At 50.0% G+C, this 26,384-nt stretch overlaps 1 protein-coding gene, 1 long non-coding RNA gene and 1 other non-coding gene across 5 annotated transcripts in view; 2 read left to right on the forward strand and 1 right to left on the reverse strand.

The window, feature by feature from the left end:
- Positions 1–2,612, forward strand: part of PIF1 (PIF1 5'-to-3' DNA helicase) — a 69,439-nt gene extending 66,827 nt beyond the window's left edge. For all 3 annotated transcript variants that reach the window (XM_078079206.1, XM_078079205.1, XM_078079207.1), the window contains exons 10-13: positions 300–387; positions 745–890; positions 1,506–1,700; positions 1,912–2,612. In XM_078079206.1, coding sequence (XP_077935332.1) covers positions 300–387; positions 745–890; positions 1,506–1,700; positions 1,912–1,971 — 489 coding nt within the window. In that variant the 3' untranslated portion in view covers positions 1,972–2,612. The remainder of the gene's footprint in view (positions 1–299; positions 388–744; positions 891–1,505; positions 1,701–1,911) is intronic.
- A 5,174-nt stretch (positions 2,613–7,786) lies between these two features.
- On the forward strand, positions 7,787–19,852 carry LOC144382881 (uncharacterized). Its single transcript, XR_013450435.1, has 2 exons — positions 7,787–8,150; positions 18,979–19,852. It is a non-coding gene; the product is annotated as an uncharacterized LOC144382881 (long non-coding RNA).
- TRNAK-CUU (transfer RNA lysine (anticodon CUU)) lies at positions 8,235–8,307 on the reverse strand. The gene has a single exon. It is a non-coding gene; the product is annotated as a tRNA-Lys (tRNA).
- Positions 19,853–26,384: the final 6,532 nt, after the last annotated feature.

Consider the following 26,384-nt stretch of genomic DNA (forward strand, 5'->3'; position numbering starts at 1 on the left):
TAACAGACATGATAATTTTCAGAACCCTGTCATGTCCGTTACCTTATTGCTCCTTACCCCCTCCTGAGGCAAACAGCAAATGTCATTCCCCTTTGACACTAGGGGCAACTGAGACCGGGGAAAATAAAGCAGCTTGCCACAGGGGTCACAGTCAGCCGGTGACAGAGTTAAGGATTAGGATTCAGTGCCTCTCCAGGAGTGCCCTCAGCCTCCTGGAACTGCCCCCAGCGACTGCTGGAGCTGAGGCCAGGTGTTGGAATGGGCTGCTCTCCGTGCCTCAAGTTCACTTTCCCTTACAGGTGATGTTGGTGAAGAACTTAGCAGTGTCCCGGGGCCTAGTGAATGGCGCCCGGGGGGTGGTCGTTGGGTTCGAGACGGAGGGGAGAGGTAAATGATGGGAGATCAGTCCTACTGCTTGGGTTTGCAGCAGGCCCTGGGGTATGTGTGAGGAGACGGCTAGGATGGGTGGCTCAGTCGTTAAGCGTCTGCCTTCGGCTCAGGTCATGATCCCGGGATCCTGGGATCGAGCCCCACATTGGGCTCCCTGCTTGGCGGGAAGCCTGCTTCTCCTTCTCCCCCTCCCCCTGCTTGTGTTCCCTCTCTGGCTGTGTCTCTCTCTGTCAAATAAATAAATAAAATCTTAAAAAAAAAAAAAAAAGGCTAGGATGGAGGGGTAAGGCCTGCTCCTCACCTCTGAGCCCTGAAGCAGGGCCAAAAGGTGGGACTTCTCCACTCCTCCCTCAGGGCTGCCCCAGGTACGGTTCCTCTGCGGAGTCACCGAGGTCATCCGTGCTGACCGCTGGACGGTGCAGGCCACTGGGGGCCAACTCCTCAGCCGGCAGCAGCTGCCCCTCCAGCTGGCCTGGGCAATATCCATCCACAAGAGCCAGGTAAGCAGCAAGTGCGGGGGACAGGGCAGGGCAGACGGGGGACAGGATAGGCCTGGGGCATATTGAAGGGGGTTCTTAAAGGCTTTGTGAAGGTTGAGCTTGCCCTGGATGGAAAGTTCCAGACCAGTGGTAGAATTAGCCTTTCTTTTGCGCATTTCCCATCCTGCTTCCTCTCCCTTTCCCAGACACATACTCTTCCCTCTGTCATCTCCTTTCCTGCCATTTCTTGAGCCACTACCAGATGTTAAATTTAATGTGATAATCAGTCCTGTTTTACAGAAGGGGAAACCAAAGCTCAGAGTGGTTAAGTAAAGTTGTCCAAGGTCACATAGAGAGTGAGACAGAGCCAGGATTCATTCCCATGCCTGTCTGACCCAGGCCTGAACTCTTTCCTTTCACCCCCCATTCCTCTATTCTAATCCTCAATCTGTGTCTCGTGGACCTCCTCCTACTCAGACACCCAGTTGTTGTCAATCTGTCTCTCTGCCTTGAGAATCTCTGTACTGGCTGAAGAGATCCAGGGGCAGTCGCTGGGCCAGTGTAGGTGAGGTCAGGCTCTTGCGCATAGGGATTGCAGGCTGAGCTGGCTCTAGCTCTGTCCCTCCATTCCCTCAGGGCATGTCCCTGGACTGCGTGGAGATCTCTCTGGGCCGTGTGTTTGCCAGTGGCCAGGCCTATGTGGCCCTTTCCCGGGCCCGCAGCCTGCAGGGCCTGCGTGTGCTGGACTTTGATCCCATGGTGGTTCGCTGTGACCCCCGTGTGCTGAGCTTCTATGCCGCCCTGCGGAGGGGCAGGGGCCTCCTCAGCCTGGTAAGAGGGAGTCCCCTGATGGTGGGTCATATGGTGTGGGAAGCCTGGGAGCTAGGACAGAGGGAAGGCCAAGGGACCGTGGGACAGGGGTGGCAGAGCCTCTTCTGGCTCTGTTGGGAGCAGGGGCAAGAGGAAGGAGATGCTGGCCCCTAGGCTGTGGCCCCAGGGGACAGCATGAGTCCTTGACTGGGTTTCTCTGTCTCTGATCCAGAAGTCTCCAAATGATGATGAGGCAGCCTCAGACCAGGAGAATGAGGACCCAAACCTTTGAGCCTCAAAGAGAAGACAAATGGTGGTCTCCCCTTCTTCCTCCTCCCTAGTGGGCCAAGGCCCCTGGAGACAACTGGGGGAGGATAGCCAGTGTCTCTTTCTGCATTCTTTAGGGCTCTCAGCCTCCTGGCAGGGTACAAGGGAGAGCACTTTCTACCCATTTGCCAGCTGTGCCTCAGTTTCTCCCCTTGCCCTGGGTGAGCTGCTTCCAGGGACAGGAGTAACCCTTTCTGGGCCAGTTGGGAAAGGGCCTATGGTGGCACCTGGTGTTCTGGAACAAAGCTATCTGTGAGGGCTGGCCCAGGGCCACACGGTTGTGAATGCTGCTCTCTTTGGGCTGCAGAGGGGAGAGGCAGTGAAGACAGGTACTTCAGGAGCAGGAACAGGCTATAGGAGCCCTGGACTGGGAGATTCAGGCCAAGTACAGGGCCCAAACAGAGAAGGGAACCTGGGGTTCTTGTCACAGCTAGGACCAGGCTAGCACAGGCTAGGACAAACCCCCTCCTGAGCCTAACCTGAGAACACACAATGCAAACCATGTGCCTGTATCTTAAGCTCCTTTTTTGGAGAAGAAATAGTATTTAGGGGTATTGAGAGGGATGTTCTCAGATTATATTTATTTAGGACAAATAAACTTGTGAATTGTGTGAGGACTGTGAGTTGAGTCTTCTGCTCTCTTTAAGAAGGCATCCCTGCCTGGGGTACGGGCTACACGTGTGGCCAGGGCCCTCTCCCCATGGGTACACACAGAGGTGCTTACATCACGACACCCTTAACGTGAGCTTTTGTTAGGATTACTGGTTATTTGGAAAGCTGAGTTACCCAAGATCGGTGACTCATAATGAAATGACAAGGTGAATCACTGTTGCCCAGGGGTCAGACAAGGACACAGGAGTGCATTCACATGACGGAAAATGGGCCTGTCACAACATCTGAATGCTGGGATCTTGGTCGCAACTTTCTCACTTTGTGCCTTGCTGGCTGGGGCTCTAGCTTGAACGTTGTGAAGGGTAAGGGATCATCAACAAACTAGCTTCAGATGGGGCGCCTGGGTGGCTCAGTGGGTTAAGCGTCTGCCTTCAGCTCAGGTCATGATCCAGGGTCCTGGGATTGAGTCTTGCATCAGGCTCCCTGCTCAGTGGGGAGTCTGCTTCTCCCTCTCCCGCTCCCCCTGCTTGTGCTCTCTCTCTCTCTGTCTAATAAATAAAATCTTTTATATAAAGATTTTATATAAAAGGGTCCGTCCTTTGGCAGACACAGCGAGAGAGGGAACACAAGCAGGGGGAGCAGGAGAGGGAGAAGCAGGCTTCCCGCTGAGCAGGGAGCCTGATGCGGGGCTCGATCCCAGGACCCTGGGATCATGACCTGAGCCAAAGACAGACGCCCAACGATTGAGCCACCCAGGCGCCCCTATATACATAAAATCTTTAAAAAAAAAAAAAAAAGCTAGCTTCAGTTGATCAAAGAGTCTGATGGAAATTGTTTAGGGGCCCTTGCGGTTTTGGCTAAAACCAGGTTACCTGGTTATGAGTAAAATGTATTTTAAATGTTAAATCGATAATGGTGGGAGGAGTGAAACCATGCTGGTGGCAGGAAGACATGAAGTCTGGGCATTTGAGGGCATTTATCCTTGTCTTCCAAAGGCCAGCAGAGGCCCCAGCACACAGAGCAGGTGCTCAAGGAGTGGAGACCGTGGATAAGGTGGCTCAGTGCTGTGGTGTTTCAGAGGCGCTACAGGGCCTCAGCTGTTCCCTGTGGGCTTCATGGAGGAGGCAGGGCTACAGCCTGTGGAGACTTTGACTGATGGTCAGGGGACAGACGTGGCTTTCCACCTCATTTTGCCACTCCCCGGTTGTGTGACTTTAGGCATGTTACACAACCTCTCTGGGGGTTTCCTCATCTATAAAGTGCAGGTGGTAACTGTGACTTTCATGTAGGGTTGTCGGAGAAAGGCCAGCCACGTGGCAGGAGCTTGGTCAGGAGCTATCAGTAACATGTACGATCACTAATGATTATCACCATGATGTCTGCAGAGCATAGCATTGTCTGGTTCCTACATCCTTCGGCAGACAAGATGTGGAGGCTCGGAGGGGTGCTGGCCTCACCCCTGGATGACCCCTGCCTGTCTTATTCTTGTCACCACTCTTCCTGACCTTGAGGAGTTGATTGTTTTTCCGTAGCTTGAACCCTTTTCTCTGCCCCAAATAGAAGACACTCTCTAGGAGAAGCCAAGCCCATCAGGGTGACCCCCCACCCAACAAGTGGGCAACCATGGAGGCCCTTCAATGCGGTGCCATTTGAAAGTCTGTTTCCCATCTGCCCATATGACATAGTCCTCCTCGTGGATCCAGCTGTGAGCAGGGCTTACCAGGGCCCTTCCCTACAAGGGGCCTACAGTCTGGTTGCACCTTGCTTTTTTCACTCCTTCCAGTTAACACAGTTTGGCGACCATCCAGTTCAGCACAGATAGCATTATCTTGGGCTTCCTAGCAGCTCTGCACCCTTTGGATGGAAACAGAAGAACCTGACTCAAGATAACAAGCAGGAAAGGAAGGTAATGGAAGGCTAGCTCGAAGAACTGATATGAAGCCCAAACCCAGGCTTGGCTACAAGTGGGAACCAGGGAGGCTAGAACTAATGGCAGGAGTGGAGTTGGGAAGAGCTGGCTGGGGGGAGCTCTGTGGCCACCCCCAGACACAGGCATGGCCATCAGGGAGGGAGTCCTGTACTCTTCTGCCTCCTTGCTTCACTGTCCACACCTAAAGGCAGGTGCGGGGGTGTGACTGGTTGAGCTTGCTTTCCCGTGGGGGTCCTGCAGCTCCCTAGCAGGAGGCTGAATATGCCACCAAGGTGCAAGAGGGACCAGGGCTTTTGCCAAGAGAGGAATCTCCCATCATCCCCCAGAGCCAGGCTATAGAAGATGTTTGAAGGTCCTGGTGATACTATTATTTCTTCTTCATCCTCTCCTCTCCCCTCCCCAGACTATCCTCTCTGATCCTGCCCTCTACACACACTGCTGAGCCACGCCTCACCACCTCCAGCTTCTTCCCCTCACCCAAGGACCAATTTCAGCTTTCCCTGGTCTCATATGGACTTGCCCTGTTTAAAGATGTCTTCCTCATGGGACTGCCGGTATACCAGAAGTCCTGACCTTAGCAATCCCTTCTTGTTGTGAGGATGCTCTCCAGAAGGCTCCAGAAGGCTCCAGAGAAAGGCACCCATGTCCCCTGTGAGGAGGAGCTGCTCTCAGGCCAGATCATGTGAGGGGCATGTGCAAGGAACCTCACAGTTCCTTGACATCTTATTTAATCTAACTTCATACCTGGATCCCTGGGGGTGTAGGGAAATCCCATCTCAGCCAGATTTGAGGGCTCCCCACCCACCCCTAGGGTCGCACAGGCAGGGAGTAGGGCTTACAAGAGCAGGCCTCTCGTGTCCATGGCCTCATGGTGGCTGCAGACACCCACAGTGACAAGCATCCATAGGCCTTAACTCTACCCAGGCCCTAGGGAAAGGTAAGCGTTGGGGAAAGGTCACAGCCTCTCCAGAGGTCTCCCTCTCTGCCCTCTGGAGCCCTGCCACCTCTTTATGGTGCTCCCAGGGGACCCTCTGATCACTCATCCCTCCCTAGTCTTGGGGACCCTCCTCTCTCTGCCTCTCCTTCCCCTACCATAGTCCCCTGAAGGAACTGGAAGCAAAATCCAGAGGAGTGTGTTCTCAGGTAGCCTCTGGATTTGAGGCAAAGAAGCACAAAGGCCTCATGACCCTGCTTAGAATAATGGGGGCAGGGGTGGATGGATAAGTATGGGCAGAACAAAGAGAAAATATCTCCAGTAATCACTGTCATTCTGGGATAAAAGAGACTTCCTACCCATTCTGTGTGTTCATTCATGGGTTTAATCCACAAATATTTATTGAGAGCCTCTAATGTTCCAGGTGCTGGGCTAGACACTGGAGACCACCCCCCCCCCCCGCCCCGTAAACCAGAGTGACATGGCCCTGGGATACCTACAGTGAATAGAGAGAGACCGATTATAAACAAGCCAGCAAATAACAAGCTAAATGATCAAATAATAAGAGAGTACCCATGGGTGAGGAGAGCTCACTTAGAGGATGGTGGGCGAAAGGGACTGCGAAGTGGGTGCCTTACCCCTGCATACCTCCCTGACTTGGGCTACATGTTTTTAGTCTGAAATGCCCAGATTAACCCATCATGACTCACCTCAAACATCACCTCTGTTCCCAGGATCTAGCCCTGCCCTTTTCTAGAAGAATGGTTCTAGTCTCTGTGCACATGCATTGTGTGGTCCTTGCCTGTGGGTCTTCCTCCTACACCAGAAAGCTCTTCAGAACAGGACTGAGGCCCCTGCTTCTTGCAGCCTGTGCACCCAGCCCAGCACATGGCCTGGGGCAGGCCAACAGCATGGAATGAATAATGCAATGAGAGAATGCAGGGAGCCTGCAGTTAGGGGACCATAGGGCTTCCCACCTGCCTGAGCACTCTGCCGTGGGGATGGGGGTGCCTGCGCCACTGCTCGGGAGACCCTGGTCTTCTGTCTCCTCTCTGGTTGCCTAGTCATGGGGATTTCCCATTCTTCTCCCCTCCACTCTCCAGAGGAAGGCTGGAGAGAAGTTAGCAGGTGGACAAGTTGGAGAAAGGCATTTAGGAAAAGGGAACTGTGTAGTACAAAGGCAGAGATGTGTGAAAGATGGAGCTTGAGGTTCTGCTTTATTAGACTCGAAAGCAAGACAAATGGCAGTTGGGCGAGTCAGGCATATTCCTGAGGGTGCTCAACACGGGGAGGGGCAGGCAGAACCCCTCTGCGGGGCGAGAGGGGCTCCTGTGAGTCCCACTTCCCGCTGGCCCCCACTTGTCTCCTGTGCCTGACTTGCCTCGGACGGTAATTAGCAATTTACAGTTCTGTCTGTCTCCTAGAATGAGCCGGAGCCCTTGGGACCAAGAGACCTGGCTTAGATGTCTTTGTGTCCCCATGGCACTCGGCACGATGACTTCAGAAAGGAGATAGTTTATAAAATGTTTGATAAATGAAAGAATGAGTCCCCTGAAAGGCAGGGATGTTTACCCTGATTTCGCAGAGGAGGTAGCTGAGCCAGGCACTGGAACTACAACCCCCCACCCCCTGCCCCACTGTCTTCCTGGAGCTGTCCAGAGGAAGTAAAATGTGGGGCTGAGATGGCCCACCGATGGAGTGCCCACCGGCACCCTGCCCTCAGGGGGGGTGCCCGGGGGAGGGTTGGCTAGGCATGATTCATCTTTCCTGAGGTCCTGGCATATTTTGCCTACCTCCACAGGGCCAAGGGTCATGCTCAGAGGCCCCCAATCCCAGCGTAAGTAGGCCCTCCAGATCCCCAAGCACCATGCATGGAAGACCACTAGGTGGCACTAAGTGGTCAGTTAGTCCCTTCCTAGTGACAGGGCAGGTCCTTTGTCTCCTCGCTGTGCCTGAGCTGGGCTCCCGGGCACCTCAGGAGCTGGGTTGCCCAGTAGGTGTAGGGAGGAGAGGTTCCTTTGCTGAGAAGCTTGCACTGGGTATGTGTGGAGGACCTCATGGTTTGTGTTCATGAGCCCTCTTGTTCGTTTTTCACAATAACTCTGATAGGACAATGGGACATTATCCCCACCTTAGTGGAGAGAGAACGAATTTCTTGAAAGGTTAGATGACTTGGCCAAAGCCACCCTGCAAGCTGGGTCTGGAACTCAAGTCCCAGCTACAGGGAGGGTCCTGGGGTTTTTGCAAAGTCAGCAGAGGGCCCTGAGGCTCCAAGTGGCTCCGGCACTTCCCATGTGACCTTGAACAAGCTGCTGAAATCCTCAGCCCTAGTTTCATCATTAGTGAAGTGGGTCTAAGAGCTACCAACGGAGTTAGGACAAGTAAAGAGCTGGGGTGGAGGCAGGCAGGGGTGACCCCCTCATGGTTAGCTCCTATTGTCTCCATTACACTTACTCTAAGTGGCCACCCTGTACTGACCCCGTTCCCTCCCTGCCTCTAGAGTGGCCCAGAGGATAACAAAGAGAATTAACAGGATCCAGAGTAAACGAAAATTTCTCCTTCAGTCTTCCCTCCTAGAGGACCCAGGCTGTGCCTACCCACTGCGAGGAAGGGGAGAATGAAGGCCCCCCACCTTCCCCCAAGAAACATAAGGTCCCAGCCCTAGTCGGTGAGTACATTTGTCAGAACTGGTCCTCTTCTTTCCTCTGTCCCTCTTCTTTTTTATTTTTATTTTTTTTTTAAGTAGTTTCCATGCCCAACATGAGGCTTGAACTCACAACCCTGAGATCAAGAGTCCCATGCTCTACCAACTGAGCCAGCCGGGCACCCCCTCCATTCCTCCTCTTAACAGAGCTTTGACAACCCTTTGCATGGGATCTTCAGACTGAGATTCCCGAGGAAGAGACAGGCTTACAGAAGGTGGGCAGCTCACAGTCCCTCAGCTGTAAGTGGCAGAGCTAGGATGGGCATAAGGTCTCACCCTGGTATTCAGAGCCTTTGAAAAAAGAGCAAGCATGGGTGCTTCTCAGCCCCTAGCTTTGTCCCAGAAATCCCACACTCAAGACTCCATTTCTTTTTTTTTCCTTCCCCCCACCCCCCGTTTTTTAAGAGAGAGAGAGAGCGCATGCGTGTGCACAAGCAGGGGGAGCAGCAGAGGGAGAGGGAGAAGCAGGCTCCCCGCTGAGCAAGGAGCCCAAGGTGGGGCTCCATCCCAGAACCCTGGGATCACGACCTGAGCTGAAGGCAGACACTTAAGCAATTGAGCCACCAGGCATCCCTTCTTTAAGATTCCAAAAGCCTCACCTGCTGAGATAGAACCGGCTGGGAGGGGCCAAGATGGAAGGGGAAGGGCTTGGAAGGAGACCCTGAATAGGGACATGAACTCCGGGCGGTGCCAGACCGGCCCTGCAGGGAGGGGGCTGACTGCTACTCCACCTCCCACTCAGACTCTCACTCCCTTGACTCTGGCTCCTTCCTCGCCAGGAATGGCCTTTCATTTCCTCTCCTGCCAGTATTGGGTTCGGTTAGCAGAGTCCCAGCTCACCTGGAAGGTGTGGAGTGAGAAGGGCATCCAGTTACATGCTGGGGCTGGGAGGGCAGGCAGGGGCAACCTGGGGGCAGGAGCCAAAGGCCTGGGAACTGATGGTGGGAGCAGGTGTGTTGGGGGGGGGCCCAAGACACCCCCACCCTGTGGCCACCCTCCCATCCCCGCCATAGGGGACCCTGTCTTCTGGGCTCAATGCCTTCCTGAACTCCTTCTCCTAGCTCCTGGGGACTGTTATGGAAAGACCGGCATCCGGCATCTGGTAGCTAATGCTTCCCTCCTAGAGGACCCAGGCTGTGGGTTCCCTGAGCTGGGTCTCAGTTTCCTTATTCTCGGAATGGGGGTAGGGCGGGAATAAGCCCTGTTGGACCGATGCCCTGTAGCCTGGGATTGTGTCCGTAAACTAGAAGGGCTCTGCACACCCCTGAGGAGGTCCTTCTCTTTCTTTTTTTTCTCTCCACCCAGGGTGGCCTCCTCCCCCCACCCTTCCCCCTGGGCCCTGGCACAGCACTCCATGCCTATTTAAGGCAAATCTCCTGATCTCCTTTTAAATAACATTCGCTTCTTGTTGTGGAGAAGACAAGCAAGGCCTGAGCTTAGGGAAAGGGGAGGGGAGCCCCAGACAGCCCATCGGAGAGTAGGGGGAAGGGGATATGGGGGTGAAGCAGGTTTGGGAAGGTCCTTGCCCCACCCCCACTCCCAGCCTCCCATTTGGTCCCCTTACTGAACAGGCCTTCAATTGGCTCAAACCCCTTTAGAGGGGCTGGGGCACTCCCAGAATGCTTCATGCAGCCCCTTACAGGCAGTGGGGGTGGGGAGATGAGGAATAATGCCAGTCCCAGGGCCTGGGATGGGTGCATGCTTGGGTGAAGAAGGAGCACAACCAGGGTGACCAGTAAGGGGAGTGGGAGGGTCTGGGGTCTGATCTCCACAGCTTGCCCACTGTGAAGGATGAAACACAAACGTTCTTTGGTTCTAGAGTCTGAGGCTCAGAGAGTCCAGGAGACCTTCCTGGGGCCACACAGCTAATGAGTAGAAGGATCTGAAATACAAGCCTGGCCTGGCTCAAATTTAATGCTTTCTCCCCCTTCATGCCAGGTGTCCTTGTGCCTGGGGCTGTATGTGACACCTGACAGTGACTCTTATCAGAAGCAATGTGTCATTGAAAGCCCCCTGCACACACCCTCCCTCTGCCTGCCTAGCTCCCAGGTGGGGGGCCCTGATTCCTTCCATTTTGCCTCCTTCTTCTTTCCTCTAGGCCCACCACTCCTCTCCTTCCCCTTCTCCTGAGTTCCTGGCCTAGGCCCTCTGGCCTAGCCCAGAACAGCTCACCTTGACTTGGTTCATACACTGAGAAAATTATAGGCGGAAGGTGGCATGTCCCACACCCCTCCAGAGGAGCCAGGCCGGGCACCCTTCCCACTGCGAGACCCTTACAGGCCCCTTCCCACAGCTCAGTTCTTCCCCCTAAGATCTGAGGCCACCCTCTCCTGCTTCCTTCCCTCCCCTCTTCCTAGTCTCTCCCCCAGGTAGCCATCTCCCCGGCCTCCCATCTCAGGCAGGGCTAATGTCCCTGCGGTCCTCTCATGACTGAGATGCCCTCTCTAGGGTTCAAAACGAGAGGGTCAGGGATCCTTTACAGATCATGTTGCCTCCTTGGGACCAGACACTCACTCCTTAGGCATGTGAGCTCCAGCAGAACCAGCCCCAACCCGTGTCAGTGTCAGGCTGAACTGGGGGCTGGGGGACCAGAACAAGAAGCCCTAGCCTTTCTCTGGATACTTAGGGCATAAAGGGGTATTAGCAGTCAGCTGGCCTGATGCCCTCAATTCACAGATGAGCTAACTGTGACCCAGGGAATGAGAGGGGAGGCTCTGGGGTCCCACAGTGAGACAGAAGCTAAGTTGGATCATACTGGGACCCTTGATAACCCCAGGTAAGGGCTTGATCCCTGGGGGAGGGTGGTCTATTATAGGAGAAAACATGGCTCCATATTTCATGGGGGTGTCCTTGAGCTTCTAGGGTTTTGGTTTTTTTTTTTAGCGTGGCTCTACTATTTTAAAAACTTTATTTTTTTTTTTAAGATTTTATTTATTTATTTGACAGAGAGACAGCGAGAGAGGGAACACAAGTGGGGGGGAGTGGGAGAGGGAGAAGCAGGCTTCCCGCGGAGCAGGGAGCCCAATGCGGGGCTCGATCCCAGGACCCTGGGATCATGACCTGAGCCAAAGGCAGATGCTTAACTACTGAGCCAGTCAGGTGCCCCTTAAAAACTTTTTTAAAGTAAACTCTATGCCCAATGTGGGGCTCAAACTCATGACCTCAAGAGTTGTATGCCCTAGTGACTGAGCCAGCCAGGCGCTCCAGTGTGGCTCTATTATTAACCTCTTGTGTGTCCTTAGGTAAGCCCCTTTCCCTCCTTGGGCCGCAGTTTCCTTGTATAAAACAGGTGGCTTGGGTAGATGATCTCTGAGACCCTTTCCCATTCAGACCTCCTGCACCTTCCATCAGCCCAGCCCCATCCCCCCAGGCCTCTATTTCCCAGCTCTTGCCCTGGTCCAGACCTCCCTCATAGCCCACTGAGATTGCTCCAACAGTCTCCGCACTGTCTCCGGCCTCCACTCTTCCCCTCCACCCCACACACTGCCCAGGTAACGTCCTGAGGCTTTAGGAACCTCCTGTGGTCCCCCACGGCCTCCCTTAGAATGACCCACCTCATCATCTGGCATTCAGCACATCCTGCCTGCAGTCTTGGACCCTGTGCTCAGTTTCGTCATTTGCCAAGTGGCACTAATAACCCCTCACTAGTAGGGCCGTGGTGTAGACATGCTGGGATACATGTGAAGAGCCTGGGAAAGGCTGGATGGCCTGACCAGCACTCCTGGCTTCTCTGTGCTAGAAAGGCTGCCCATCCCACCACCACTCTCCTTCATCCAAATTGGCAAGGTCTTCGAAGCTGGTTCCAGTTTCACCCCCTCTTAGAGAGGCCAGCCTCCCAGTGGCCCCATCAGAGGTGACCTCGCCCGTGTGGAGCTCCTACAGGGCTGGACTCTACTGGCCTGTCTCCACCTGCAGCTCCCGCCATCCCAGGGGGAAGGTATAACTGGGGGCCTCTAGAGAACAGGCTGGCAGGACACTTGCTGAGACAATAGCTGGGTCTGTGGGCTCCTGCCCACACCCCATTTCGTCTCCCAGGACAGTGTTTTTGACAGGGGATTGTCTTTGACCCTCAGAGACATCCTTACTGCCAGCTCTAAATTAAAGACTCCTAGCTAGGGGCGCCTGGGTGGCTCAGTCGTTAAGCGTCTGCCTTCGGCTCGGGTCATGATCCCAGGGTCCTGGGATTGAGCCCTGCATCGGGCTCCCTGCTCAGTGGGGAGCCTGCTTCTCCCTCTCCCACTCCCCCTGCTTGTGTTCCCTTTCTCGCTGTGTCTCTCTCTGTCAAATAAATAAATAAAATCTTTAAAAATAAATAAATAAAAATAAAAAAAATAGACTCCTAGCTAGGCCTCACAGCAGGCTTTCAGCTGGAGGTTTTAGACCATGTCTTGCCCTCTTCTGGTGACTGACCAAGTGGATTCTCAGAAACCTTCCCAAAGACCCAGGAAGGAATAGCCAGCAGGAAATATAAGTTATTAGAAGAGACATCTAAGGGAAGAGAAATCAGAACCTAGACACTTGGAGACTTCCCATTCTGGGGTCTAAACACTCTCAGCCACTTACTAATTATAGGGCCTTGGGGAGATTACTTAATGTCTCTGAGCCTCAGCTTCCTCATCAGTAAAATGGGGACAATAATATCTCATCCTATGACAAAAGAATTAGTGATCCATGCAGAATGCTTAGCTCATGGCCTGGTACCTCATAAATGCTCAAAAAATGGTAACTATAATCCTTGTTGAAGACAGATGGGGGGCACCTGGGTGGCTCAGTCAGTTAATCATCTGCCTTCGGCTCAGGTCATGATCCCAGGGTCCCAGGATGGAGCCAGTTGGGCTCCCTGCTCATCGAGGAGTCTGCTTCTCCCTCTCCCTCTGCTCTTCCCCTTAGCTCACGTGCTTGTGCGTGGGCTCTCTCTCAAATAATAAAAAAAAATCTTAAAAAAAACCCCAAAACATATGGGGGTGTCTGGGTGGCTCAGTCAGTTGAATGTCCAACTCCCCGAGGTCCTGAGATTGAGCCCCACGTCAGGCTCCACGCTCAGTGCAGAGTCTGCTTGTCCCTCTCCCTCCCCCTGCTTGCTCTCGCTCTCTCACAAATAGATAAAATCTTCAAACAAACAAACAAACAAACCCAGATGGATCAAGGCCCCCAGCTGAGGCAGGAAGGGCTGTTGGGAAGCAGGAAGGCACTGAGGCACAGGCTGCTCAGCCAGAGGTAGGCAGGTGGTTAGCAGCTAGAATAAAAACACAAAGTCCCAAGCCTGGTGCTAAACAGTCTACATACACTATTTCATTTAAACCTCAGGCTCTCCTTTTGTCAAAAGTAGGGCTTCGGAACAGAAGTTTCCTGAGGCCTTGCCAGTTCAGTGAGCACTTGACTTCGGTTTACAGAGGTTTTCAGTGTACAGAGTACTTTTGACTTTATAGGGCCAACTCTGTGAGTGTTCTGATAGTTGTCAGTGGTCACACAACCAGATCTGGGACTCGAACCAGGGAGGACGGCTCCATCTTTCTGCAGGGCCCGGTGGCACACGGCTCTGAGAGGCGTGGGTGAGACCTGAAGCCCCACCAAGGGCCTAGGGAGGAGCATGGCCCTTGAAGGCAGCCACGTCATGGAAGCTTGGCTCTGGCTCCTGCCCAGCGTCCGGTTCTGTCGGGCTGTGCCGGGGCCCAGAGGCCTGGGTCTGGAACTCATCAGCCCCACCTGTCAGCCCTCCCCTGGCCGGCACCCGGGGGCCTTCAGTTATCACTAAGGAGAGTGTGGCCTCAGTCCAGGGGCCCTGCATCCCTTCCCTGCTGGGGACCTCAGGCAGGGAGCTGTGCTCCCATCAGCCAAGCAACCCGGTTTGACCGAGCTCTGTTATATGACAGGTACCATGAAATATACAAAGACCTCAGTCATTCAATAAATATTCCTTGAACACCTATAGTGTGCCTGGCCCTGAGCTGGCTCCAGCGAATCTGACAGAAATTCCTGCCTCCACTCTAGTAAAAGAACTTGTAAAGGAAAGCAGAAGTGTGATGGGAAATAAAAAAGAGAGCGATTCACTTTACACAGAGTAGTCAGATCAGGCCTTTGAGCTGAGAGAGGGAAGGACAGCTAGACAGAGCAGTCCAGACAGAGGAAAGGGCCCACACCAAGGCCCTGAGAGAGGAAAATCTGGAGTGTGTGGAGAGCCACAGACCACTGCGAGGGAGGCCTCAGCAAGCTCTCCCCCAGTAAGTGCCCACTGGACAAATGAACAAACCATCACGAGAATTTCTGCTTCCAGCTGAGATGGAGTAACCAGGACTGGATTTATGTCCCCACCTAAGATGACTAAAATACCCCAAAAAATATATGAAACAATGGTTCTCAAGACACTGGACACCAGACAATGAAAAGCAGTGACTCCTGAGAGTCAGGAAACCAATGAGGAGAGCCCTACAGATGCCCCACTTTACTTCCTGAAGAACGTTTCCAGACCAGAGCATAGGGAGAGGAGAGCAGGTGGGGTCTGGCATTCTCCCTGCACTGACAAGATGAAGTCAGGAGTCTGGGGACACAAAGCGGAGAACCAAAAAAGAACGAGTTGCACCCAGAGAGAATTCTGGAGCACTACAGACTGTAGGTCTTCAGTCATTCAGCTTGGTGCCTGCATGTGAAGATACTACTAGAAAGCATGGTTAGGGGGTGCGTTGGGTGGCTCAGTCGTTAAGCGTCTGCCTTCGGCTCAGGTCATGATCCCAGGGTCCTGGGATCGAGCCCCACATCAGGCTCCCTGCTCAGAGGGAAGCCTGCTTCTCCCTCTCCCACTCCCCCTGCTTGTGTTCCCTCTCTTGCTGTGTCTCTCTCTGTCAAATAAATAAATAAAATCTTAAAAAAAAAAAAAAGCACAGTTAAAATCAACCAATACGATTAGAGAGAATAATCCTTGGAGCTCACACAAGGCTGAGAATAGTGCTGGCTCCCACAAACCAGAGTGGAAACCTCACAATTAATGGGGCATTGAGTGGAGCACTCACCAGACCTTTTGACTCAGAAGTGGGTGAAAACAAAACACCGCTCTGGCCCCATCTAACAAAAGCAAGATTTGAAAAAGGACCAAACTGTTTCCAAGTGCTTTTGCATCCCAGAACAAAACTCAAGAATACTGATAAGAATACAAAAATGTCCAGCATCTAACAAAATAAAATTCACAATGTCTGGCAACTGATAAAAATTTGCATGTATACAAAGAAACGGGAAAGTATGACCCATAATGAAAAGAAAATACTGATCAGTTGAAACCTACCCAGAAGTTACCCAGATGATAGAATTAGGAGACAGACATTAAAACAGTTATTATAACTATGTTCCATATGTGCAAGAAGATAAAGCAAAGGCTGACCATGTTAAGTACAGAAATAGAAGATATTTTTTAATAGACCCAAACTGGATTTCTAAAGCTGAAAACTATAATGTCTGATATAAAAAATACACTAGATGGATTAATGGAACATTAGATGTGGCAGAAGACTAGTGAACTTGAATACATAGTAACAGAAACTATCCCAAATGAAATACACAAAGAAAAAAGGCTTCAAATTAATAATAACATGGCATTGGGAGTCATGTGACCTAATATATTTGTGTAACTAGAGTCCCCCAAAGAGGGAAGAGGACAAGAAAAAGAAATACTTGAAGGAAAAGGAAAAAAAGTAACTGAAAAACTTCTAAATTTGATGAAAATTTTGATTGAAAAATTTGATAAATCCATAGATCTCAGATACTTAGTGAACCCCAACCACAATCACATAAAAAAACTATACCAAGCTCTCCTCCCAGCTCAACAGACAGCTACATCTTCTTGTGCAGGGCCAGCTGGGTCCCTGGGACACAATGGTAAAGATTGGGGTAAATGGATTTGGCCATATTGGATACCTGGTCATCAGGGCTACTTTTTTTTTTTTTTTTTTTTTTTGGTCAGAGAAAGAGAGAACACAAGCAGAGGGAGCCAAAGGCAGAGGGAGAGGCAGGCTCCCCACTGAGCAAGGAGCCCAATGTGGGACTCGATCCCAGGACCCTGGGATCATGCATGACCTGAGCCGAAGGCAGACGCTTAACTGACTGAGCCACCCAGGCATTCCTTAAGGTTTTATTTTTAAGTAATCTCTACACTCAATGTGGGGTTCAAATTTACAACCCTGAGATTAAGAGTTGCATGCTCTACCAACTGTGCCAGCCAGGGCCCTAAGGGCAGTACTGTTAGCATCAATGACCTCTTCATTGATCTCAACTACGTGGTCTACATGCTCCAGTAAGATTACACACGTGGCAAGTTCAATGGCACAGTCAAAGCTAAGAATGGGCATCAAGGGAAAGCCCATTTCCATGTTCCAGGAGTGAGATCCCACCAATATCAAATGGGGTGATGCTGGTGCTGAGTATGTAGAGTCCACTAGTGTCTTTACTATCTTGGAGAAGGCTAGGGCTCACTTGAAGGTAGAATCCAAAGGGTCACCATCTCTGCCCTTCTGTTGATGCCCTCATGTTTGTGATGGGCATGAACCATGGGAACTATGACAACTCCCTCAAGACCCTCAAATGCTTCCTGCACCACCAGCTGCTTGGCCCATCCTGGCCAACGTCATCCATGACAACCTTAGTATCAGGGAGGGACTCATGACCACAATCCATGCCATCACTGCCACCCAGAAGACTGTGGATGACCTCTCTGGTAAGCTGTGGCATGATGGCCATGGGCTGCCCAGAACATCATCCCTGCTTCTACTGGCACTGCCAAAGCTGAGGGCAAGGTAATTCCTGAGCTATATGGGAAGCTCACAAACATGGTCTTCCACGTCTCCACTCTCAATGTGTCAGCAGGATATGACCTGCCGCCTGGAGAAAGCTGCCATATCTGATGACATCAAGAAGGTGGTGAAACAGGCATTGGAGGGCCCCCTCAAGGGCATCCTGGGCTGCACTGAGGACCAGGTTTGTCCTGCAACTTTAATAGGGATACCCTCTCTTCCACCTTGGATGCTGGGGCTTGTGTTGCCCTCAGTGATCACTTTGTCAAGTTCATTTCCTGGTACAACAGTGAATTTCACTATAGCAATAGGGTGGTAGACCTTAGGGCCCACATGGCCTCCAAGGAGTAAGAGTCTCCTAGACCAACAGCCCCAGCAAGAATACAAGAGAGAGACCCTCAGCTGCTTGAGAGGGTTTACCCCAACTCAACTTCCCAATACACTGAGATTCTATACAGTTTCCATCCCAGAATCCCTGAAGAGGGGGAGGGGCTTAGGGAACCTTCCATATCATGTACACCAATAAAGTACAGTGGACCCAACCCCCTCCCCTCCATAAAACCTATACCAAGGTATATCATAAGTTGTTTTTAAAATGTGATAAAGGGAAAGATTTAGAAGTAGCTAGAGTGGGGCACCTGGGTGGCTCAGTCGATTAAGCATCTGACTCTTGATCTCAGCTCAGGTCTTGATCTCAGGATCATGAGTTCAAGCCCCGTGTTGGGCTCCATGCTGGGCGTGGAGCTTACTTAAAAATAAAAAATAAATAAATAAATAAAAGCAGCCAGACATATTACATACAAACAAAAATAATGCTAACAGGTTTTTTTGTCAGAAAGCATGCAAGGAAGAGGACAGTGGAGCCACATCTTTAAAATACAGAAAGAGAGGTGCCTGGCTGGATCAGTCGTGAGTTCAAACCCCATTTTGGGTGTAGAGATTACTTAAATAAATGAATAAATAAAACTTTAAAAAATAAAAATAAAATACAGAAAGAAAAAAAATACAACATCAACCTAAAATGTTTACCTAGGTTAAAAAAAAAAAAGTTTACCTAGGTAAAAAAAAAAAATCTTTCAAAAATAAAAATGAAAGTGAGACCATATGGGATGAAATTAGAAATTAATGACAAAAGGAAATTTGGAAAATTCACAGACATGTGGAAATTAAGCAACAACTCTGAAATAAGCCATGGTCCAAAAAAGAAATCACAAGGGAAGTAGAAAATACTTTGAAATAAATTAAAATCCTGTACCAAAGCTTATGGGATGCAGCTAAAGCAGTGCTTAGATGGCAACATATAGCTGTACCATTTAGTAAGTTTTGCCATAGGCATACATTTGTGAAACCATCATCACATTCAAGATAATGAACATATCCATCCCCCACAAAAATTTCCTCCTGCCCCCCTTAATCCCTCCAGCTCCCCGCTGACTCTCAGCCCAGGCAGCCACTTTCAGTTACTATAGACTAGTTCGCATTTATAGAATTTTATATAAATGGAGCCATATTCTTTAAATATTTTGTAGAATTCATCATTGAAACTATCTGAGGCTATGGGTAATTTCTTAAATTAATACTTCAATCTCAGGGCACCTGGATGGCTCAGTCGGTAGAGCATGCAACTCTTTGTCTCAGGGTTGTAAGTTCAAGCCTCACATTGGGTATAGAGATTACTTAAAAATACTCGGAGATGCTGAATTGACTCCCTGTCAATCACAGGTCCAAATGTAAATTCTCAGGGAAAGACCCTATTGGCCCACTTGGGTTAAGGACTCCACGGTGCCTCAAGGTATGTGTTCAGGGGGCAGAGCCACACAGGATGAACCTGACTGGTCTTACTTCCTGCAGAGGGAGAACAGGACAAGTGTTAGGAAAGTGCTTGGTGGACAGACCACAAGAGGAGTGCCAAGAGAAACGACCAACACATTAGCTGGAACTCAGGAGACCTGGCATGTTCTGTACTCAGAATTGTGCCTCTTGATGGGGGCAGCATCTATTTTTGTAATGTTCAGGTGAGCAGCAGTGGGAAATCAGTGGAGGAAGAAATCTCTCCCACCTGGGCAGTCCAAGGAAGGCTTCACGGAAGAGGTGCCAATGATACCAGCTCTGTAAAAAAAGGTATGCTCAGCATTTGTGTGACCTTTAAAGTTTAATAGTGCTTTCATAGCCTCTCTTTACAATGTAGACCTACCTTCTCAACCTCTCCCCGGGGATTAGCATTATTCTATATCCCATTGCACAGATGGGGAAATGGCCAATGAGAGACATTGACTGACTTGCCCACGTTCACAGAGCTTGACAGAGCAAGATGTGACCTCTAGTGTTTTGACGCCAGAGCCCTGGCTTGCTCCCTCTCCAAGGGTGACTTCAAACGGAGTGTGGGGAGAGGGGCTTGGTTGGTGAGTGCTTAGCAGGGACTGAGAAGGGAAAAGAGCTCAGGTAGCCTCTCTGAGCTCCTCTGCAGAGGATGCCCTGCCCCCTGCTCTGGCTCCAGATACCCAGAGACCGCCTTTGAGCTGTGCTGCAGACTCAGACCAGTTTCCGCCCCACCCTTCTGACCCCTTATCCTGCAGCTCCAACACCTTGGGAGATCTTAGACTCAAAATGTGAACTCATTAGAGTCCTGCAGAGAGCCAAAGAAACCTCAGGACCCACCCCAGCCACCTGAGGATAATCAACACTAACAATCAAAAGCCTCGGCCACATACACATACAGTACTGATTTCATTTTCATAAACGTTTCAGGGTAGGTACCGCTCCTATCCCCATTTCACACTTGTGGGAAACTGAGACTTAAATGACATTGTCCCAGATCACATAGCTGATAAGTGGTGGATCCAAGTGTGTCTGATGACAAATGAACTAAAATCATCCTGCTAAATTGTTCCCTCTTCTCAGTTTGCCTATTTCTATTGGCGGCACCAGGCCTGACACCCTGCCATTTCTCCTGGTTTCGGTGTCTCAGGACAGCCTGCAACTCTGAAAGAGCTAGGGGCTCAGGACGGGTGGCAGACAGGCCATCTGCACTGACATGGGGGGGGGGGCAACATGGACGTACCTGCTTTGTCCGCCAACCATGGATTTAATGTCACTCCTTTTTTTTTTTTTTAAGATTTTATTTTTAAGTAATCTCTACACCCAACGTGGGGCTTGAACTCACAACCCCAAGATCAAGAGTCACACACTCTACCAACTGAGCCAGTCAGGCACCCCTGTTGCTTCTACTTTTAACTCCAACTTCGTAAGAGTTAAATTTAATTGCCAGATTGTATGTCCTGGAGTTTAAGAGCAAGGAGGGTTCTAGTCCTGCCCTGGCTTCCCCACTTTCCTGCTGTGTGATCTTGGGGCAGCTTCTAAACTTCTCTGAGCCACAGTGGCCTCATCTGGAACAGGGATAACAATCCCAATCTCTTGGGTTAGAATGTTGAGGGGAGATGGGTTTCACTAGAGAGGGACAAGGCTCAGGTTGCTTTAAGCAGCGCGACACTTAGTCCATCCATCCCTCTAACTGAAGCTACGGTACTTCAAAACATTTAAAAAATATACTCAACTTTGTCAGATGGTTAAATCTTTTTAAGTAATCTCTATACCCAATTTTGGGCTCCAAGTCACGATCCCAAGGTCAAGAGTCTAATGCTCCACCAACTGAGCTAGTCAGGTGCTCTGATGGTTAAATCTTTTTGATGCCTGCTTAGGTTTATTTATTTTGCCTGAAATGTTCTTCCAGTTTAAGTCCACACGTGAGCCTCCATGAGCCCCCAGACCCGACAGCCTGTAGAAACAGCTAAACCGGTGTCTCACTGCCCGCTGTGAGCCTTTCACATGCTAACATGCATTGTGGGCCTCCCAGAAGTGTTAACGGCGGAAAGGGAGCAATGGAACCTCCCAGATTTGCTTCCTGCAGCACCTACCAATATCTCCTGAGAAGGCAGCCACTGCCTACCATTCACATTGGGTAGGTTTTTCCTTAATCTGTCCCCAGCTCCAGCCTCCCGTTTCCAGCCCAGGAGACAAATGTCCTATCAAATCTGGCTTTCTTCTCTGTCCTGCCTCTGGTGCCCTCCACCCAGGCCTCCTACTCCCTCCTGCTCTCCTCCTACAAAGCTCTGTGAGGCCCAGTGCTTGTCTCTTTCTCTACTGTAAGGCCCTACAGTTGTCACCTCTCGAGACCCTTGGTCTAGCTCCCACCAGGGCCCTAACCACTCGTGGACCCAATTCTCCTTCTTGCCTTCCTCCTGAGAGTTCTTCTCTGTTCACCTGACGCTGCAGCCAAACCAGGCCCTCCACACTCAGAGTTTTCCTACACCCATGTCCTTTCCTCTGCCTGGCCCATCTTCAGGGTCTGGCTCTCGCGCTGTGGCCTCCCAGGGGCCTTCCCCCCTCAGTCTGGCTGAAGGCCACAAGTGGCTTCTCATTCTGTTTGTGCATAGTTCTTTGTTCTTGAGGTTGCTTCATCACCGGTGAGGTCCCGTGGAGTCTGTGGTCTGCAGTAGGTGCTCATAAACACCTGTAGCTGGAAGGAATGAGTCTAAGCCAAGTCCTTCATTTTACAGTGGAGGTAGAGTTGAAGAGATGTACTTGACCTATAGCTGCTGCCAGGAGACAGGACTAAGAGGGGCTCCTGCTGGGCTCCTCCCCAGGCTAGGCTTTTTCTGCCATTCACTTTGGGAAGGAAGCCGTCCAGGGGCTCACGCTATAGACTCTTCTCAACTAGGTACTCCACCACTGTCCCGGCCACACCCTCCACTCTGGAGGTCTGGTTCCCTTTCTGTCTCTCAGAGCCTTCCCACTGCCATTCCACAGTTCCTAGCACTACCACCTGGATACTGTCTGAGGCAGAAAGGGTCTTCAGGATTATCCATCCAGGGGGCCCACAAAAGCCTCAGAAGGTCTTTAAGCCCGGAGCTGTGTGTACAACTGTGTGTGTGTGTGTAGATTTCTGGAGAGAACATCCAGACACCACCTGAATCTCAGTGGTGTCAAGACCCACATGAAATACAGAACAACTTATCTGTTGAGGTCCTCATTATACAGGTGTTAATATACATAAGGGTCTTACAACCGTACCTGGTACATTTGAAGTGCTCTCTAAGATACGGATTGGCCCACAGCCTGGTTTTGCAAATAAAGTTTTATTGGATCACAGTGACACCTTTGTTTTTGTATTGTCTATAGCTGCTTTCTCACTACAGCTACAAGGGCAGATTTGCAACACGGATGTTAACTGTAGAGCTCATGAAGTCCAGGAAGAATGGCTGCCATAATTATTCAGGTAAACAGCAGGCCCTAAGCCACATAGCTAGTAATCTGGGGTTTGAATCTATGTCTATTCAAGGATTCAGTAACACACCTCTGTGCTTCTCCACTCACCTTTAACACACAGTGCTCATTCATTCATTCAGCAAGGGTGCAAGAAACCCCTTCCGTGTCCTCCAGGCTGTGAGCTACTGGGGGCAAAGTTTGGGGGGACAGTCAAAGCCGGCCTTATGGCTTTGAAGAATGACTTCACTCTGCCTCCAGGGCCCTTAAGTGACTAGCCCTGTGCACCTTCTTTTTGTCTGTTGAATACACAGATATTCTTCCTACCTCAGGAGCTTTGCATGTGCTGGCTTAGCTGGCACTTTCTTTTTTCTTCTTTAAAGATTTTATTTATTTATTTGACAGAGAGAGACACAGCGAGAGAGGGAACACAAGCAGGGGGAGTGCGAGAGGGAGAAGCAGGCTTCCCGCAGAGCAGGGAGCCCAATGCGGGGCTCAATCCCAGGACCCAGGGATCATGACCTGAGTCGAAGGCGGATGCTTAACGACTGAGCCACCCACTTTCCTGTCATTCAGGTTCTAGCTCACATATCACCACCCAATTAAAATTCCTCGGCTCAAGTCACTCTTTTTTTTTTTTTTTTTTAAAGATTTTATTTATTTATTCATGAGAGACAGAGAGAGAGAGGCAGAGGGAGAAGCAGGCTCCCAAGGAGAGGGAGCCCGATGCGGGACTCGATCCCAGGACCCTGGGATCATGACCTGAGCTGAAGGCAGATGCTTAACCATCTGAGCCACCCAGGCGCCCTCAAGTCACTCTTTATTCTTACATGGCACTTAACCACCAGGTGAAATATTTTATTTGTTCACTTGTTTTTTGTTGGTCTCCCTGAACCTAATGTGAAGTTTGTCTCTTTCATTGCTAGAGCCTAGTGCCTAAAACAGTGCCTGACACAGTGGGCACTCATGGTACTCAATAATTATTAATGACTCCTGAACAGGGTGTCAGGCAATGTGGCTTTCTCTTCCTGGCTCTATAAACCCACTCACTGAGCCACATTTCCCTTCTGTGGGCCTCAGTTGCCTCCTATGTAAGGTGGAATATGAGGTTTGGGTGAGAAACCCCTCATCTTTTGGTTTGATCATTTTATGATTTGAAAGCATTTGCCAGGGACCTGCCATTCGTAGGTTTGGTGGTAGCAGGCTATATTTGACCATGAGCCTAAGTCCCAGCCCAGGCCCTGGGGACAGATGAGAAAGTCTCTACTGAGGGATGAGGGAAGGAAGGGGGGCGGGTGGAGGGGAGACCCAGAATCGGTCAGGCAGGGAAGGCTCTGAGAGCTGCAGACCAGGGGCCAAGGAGGAAGTGCACAGAAAAGGGGGATAGATGAAGAAGAGGGAGGATAGGGGTTGTGGGCAGAGTTTCTTTCCCTTTCTAGCCTATGAGCTTTAGAGTTGTTTGAAATTTGTGTAACAAGAATGTGTTATTTTTGCAACTGGAAAAATTAAAATGTGCATGCCCTTTGACCCAGCAACTCCATTTCTAGGAAGTCCCCGCAGACAGAGGCATGTGTGAAATGACCCATGTACAAAGCTATTCATGGCAGCCTTATTTGAAATAGCAAAATACTGGAAATAATCTAAATGTCCATCAAAAGGGGACAGACAGGCTAGATAAACCAGGGCACATCTAGAAAATGGAACAGTAGAGAGATGTTAAAGCCAAGAGCCTAGCAAGTCTGTAAGTGCTTATGTAGAATAATCTCCAAAATCTGTTAAGTGAAAGAAACAAGGTACAGAACGACATATACAAGATGCTGCCATTTATATGAAAAACTGTACACACAAATGTTTATAAATGATCAGAATATCTCTGTGTATCAGTTGCTAGGGGATAGGATTGGGGGGAGAGACTCAATGTTCAATACTCTTTTTATAAAGTTGAGGTAAAATTCACATAACACAAAATGAGCCATTTTAAAGTGTACAATTTCTGGGGCTCAGTTGGTTAAGCATCTGCCTTCGGCTCGGGTCATCATCTTGGGGTCCTGGGATTGAGACCCGCATCAGGGTCCCTGCTCAGCTTCTCCCTCTCCCCCTACCCCTTGTGCTTGCTCTCTCCCTTAAATAAATACATAAAATCTTAAAGAAAGGGATGCCTGGGTGGCTCAGCTGGTTAGGCGGCTGCCTTGGGCTCACGTCATGATCCTGGGGTCCTTGCTTGGTGGGGAGCCTGCTTCTCCCTCTGCCTGCAGCTTCCCCTGCTTGTGCTCTCTCTCTCTGACAAGTAAATAAAATCTTTAAAAATGAATAAAATAAAATCTTAAAAAAATAAAGTGTAAAATTTCCATACAGTTGAACCATCACCTCAATGTTGTTCTACATTTTCATCACCCTAAAAAGAACCCGCCATCCGCAGTAGCAGTCCCCCCCACCCATCCCGAGCCCCTAGCCCCTCGCAACCACTAATCTGCTATCTCTATGGATTTGCCCATTCTGGATAGTTCATATAATTGGAGTCATACAGTATGTGACCTTCTGTGCCTGACTTCTTTGATTTAGTGTGTTCTGAGGTTCATCCATGCCGATCCTCATCGTGGATTTTATATTCTATTATATGGACGTACCACATTTTGTTTATCTATTCATAAGTTGATAGACATTTGGTTGTCTACCTTTTGGCTACTGGTAACAGCGCTGCTATGAACACTCACGTACAGGTTTTGGTTTAAATACCTGTTTTCAATTCGTTTGGGTACATATCTAGGAATGCAATTGTTGGGTCATATGGTAATTCTGTGTCTTTCTTAAGAACTGAAAACTCTTGGGGCGCCTGGGTGGCTCAGTCGTTGAGCGTCTGCCTTCGGTTCAGGTCATGATCCCAGGGTCCTGGGATCAAGCGCCGCATCGGGCTCTCTGCTCGGCGGGAAGCCTGCTTCACCCTCTTCCATTCCCCCTGCTTGTGTTCCCTCTCTCGCTGTCTCTCTCTCTGTCAAAATAAATAAATAAAATCTTTGAAAAAATAAAGAAAGAACTGAAAACTGTTTTCAATATTCTTTTGTACCTTGCGAATTTTATGCCATGAGTACCATGAGCAAATATCAGTACTTCCCCCCACAAAAATAGAAAAAACATGAAGGTGTACATTCACGGGGGAAAAAAGCATACTGTCAATGCAAGGGATTATCGTTAGGTAAGAAATGAGCAAATATTTATCTAGATGATTTCTAAAGAAAACTGCATTTCAGACTTAGACTTCAATTCAAATTCCACTCCTTTGTTCCAGTCTGGTTCTGGGTATGGGGTACAGGGTAGAGGGAGACCTTGGATCAAATCCCAGGCCTGTCAGTTTCAGCTGTGCATTGTTGTATAGGTTACTTAACCTCTCTACACCTCAAATGTAAACTAAGGAAAAATCATCTACCTGGCCAGGTGTGGGGGTTGAATAAGCCAAGGGATGTGTTATGCCTAAGCTTGAGCTTGGCACACAGCTGCCTTCCTAGGTTAGTGGCTTTACACTAGATGCTTAACAGACTGAGCCAGCCAGGCGCCCCTGGAGGAACAACTTTTTAATTGAGAGGACATAATGCCAAGCATGGTGTCAGGCACCGTTACGTGATTCTACACAAAGTATCCCCATTTCACAGATGAGGAAACTGAGGCTCAGAGTCCTTTGTCACTTTGCCTAAAGTGACAAAACTAAATATAAAGTGCTGCAGATTTGAACCCAGGCCTGTCTCAGTCTAGAAATTGGAAGCTTAGGCTCTGTGCCAAAGGGTCAATGGCCAAGTACTTGACAGATGTTAATGATCACTAATCATTATCTGATAACAACAGTGGTGTAAGCAGAGCTGGAAGGTATAGCAATGCAATGAGCAGTTTGGGGTGGAGGGGGTGAGTTCTTTCTTCCCAAGTTCAGGCAGAGGCTGGATTAGCTTTTGGTAGAGATTTAAGGGTTTGATACAGATGACTGGATTCGGATCCCGGGTTCTAGTTTTTTTTTATTATTACTATTAACATATAATGTATTATTTGTTTCAAGGATACGGGTCTGTGATTCATCAGCCTTACACAATATACAGTGCTCATTACAACACATACCCTCCCCAGTGTCCATCACCCAGCCACCCCATCCCTCCCACCCCCACCTCCACTTCAG

Source organism: Halichoerus grypus, chromosome 8 (genome assembly GCF_964656455.1).
Source record: "Halichoerus grypus chromosome 8, mHalGry1.hap1.1, whole genome shotgun sequence".
NCBI lineage: Eukaryota > Metazoa > Chordata > Mammalia > Carnivora > Phocidae > Halichoerus > Halichoerus grypus.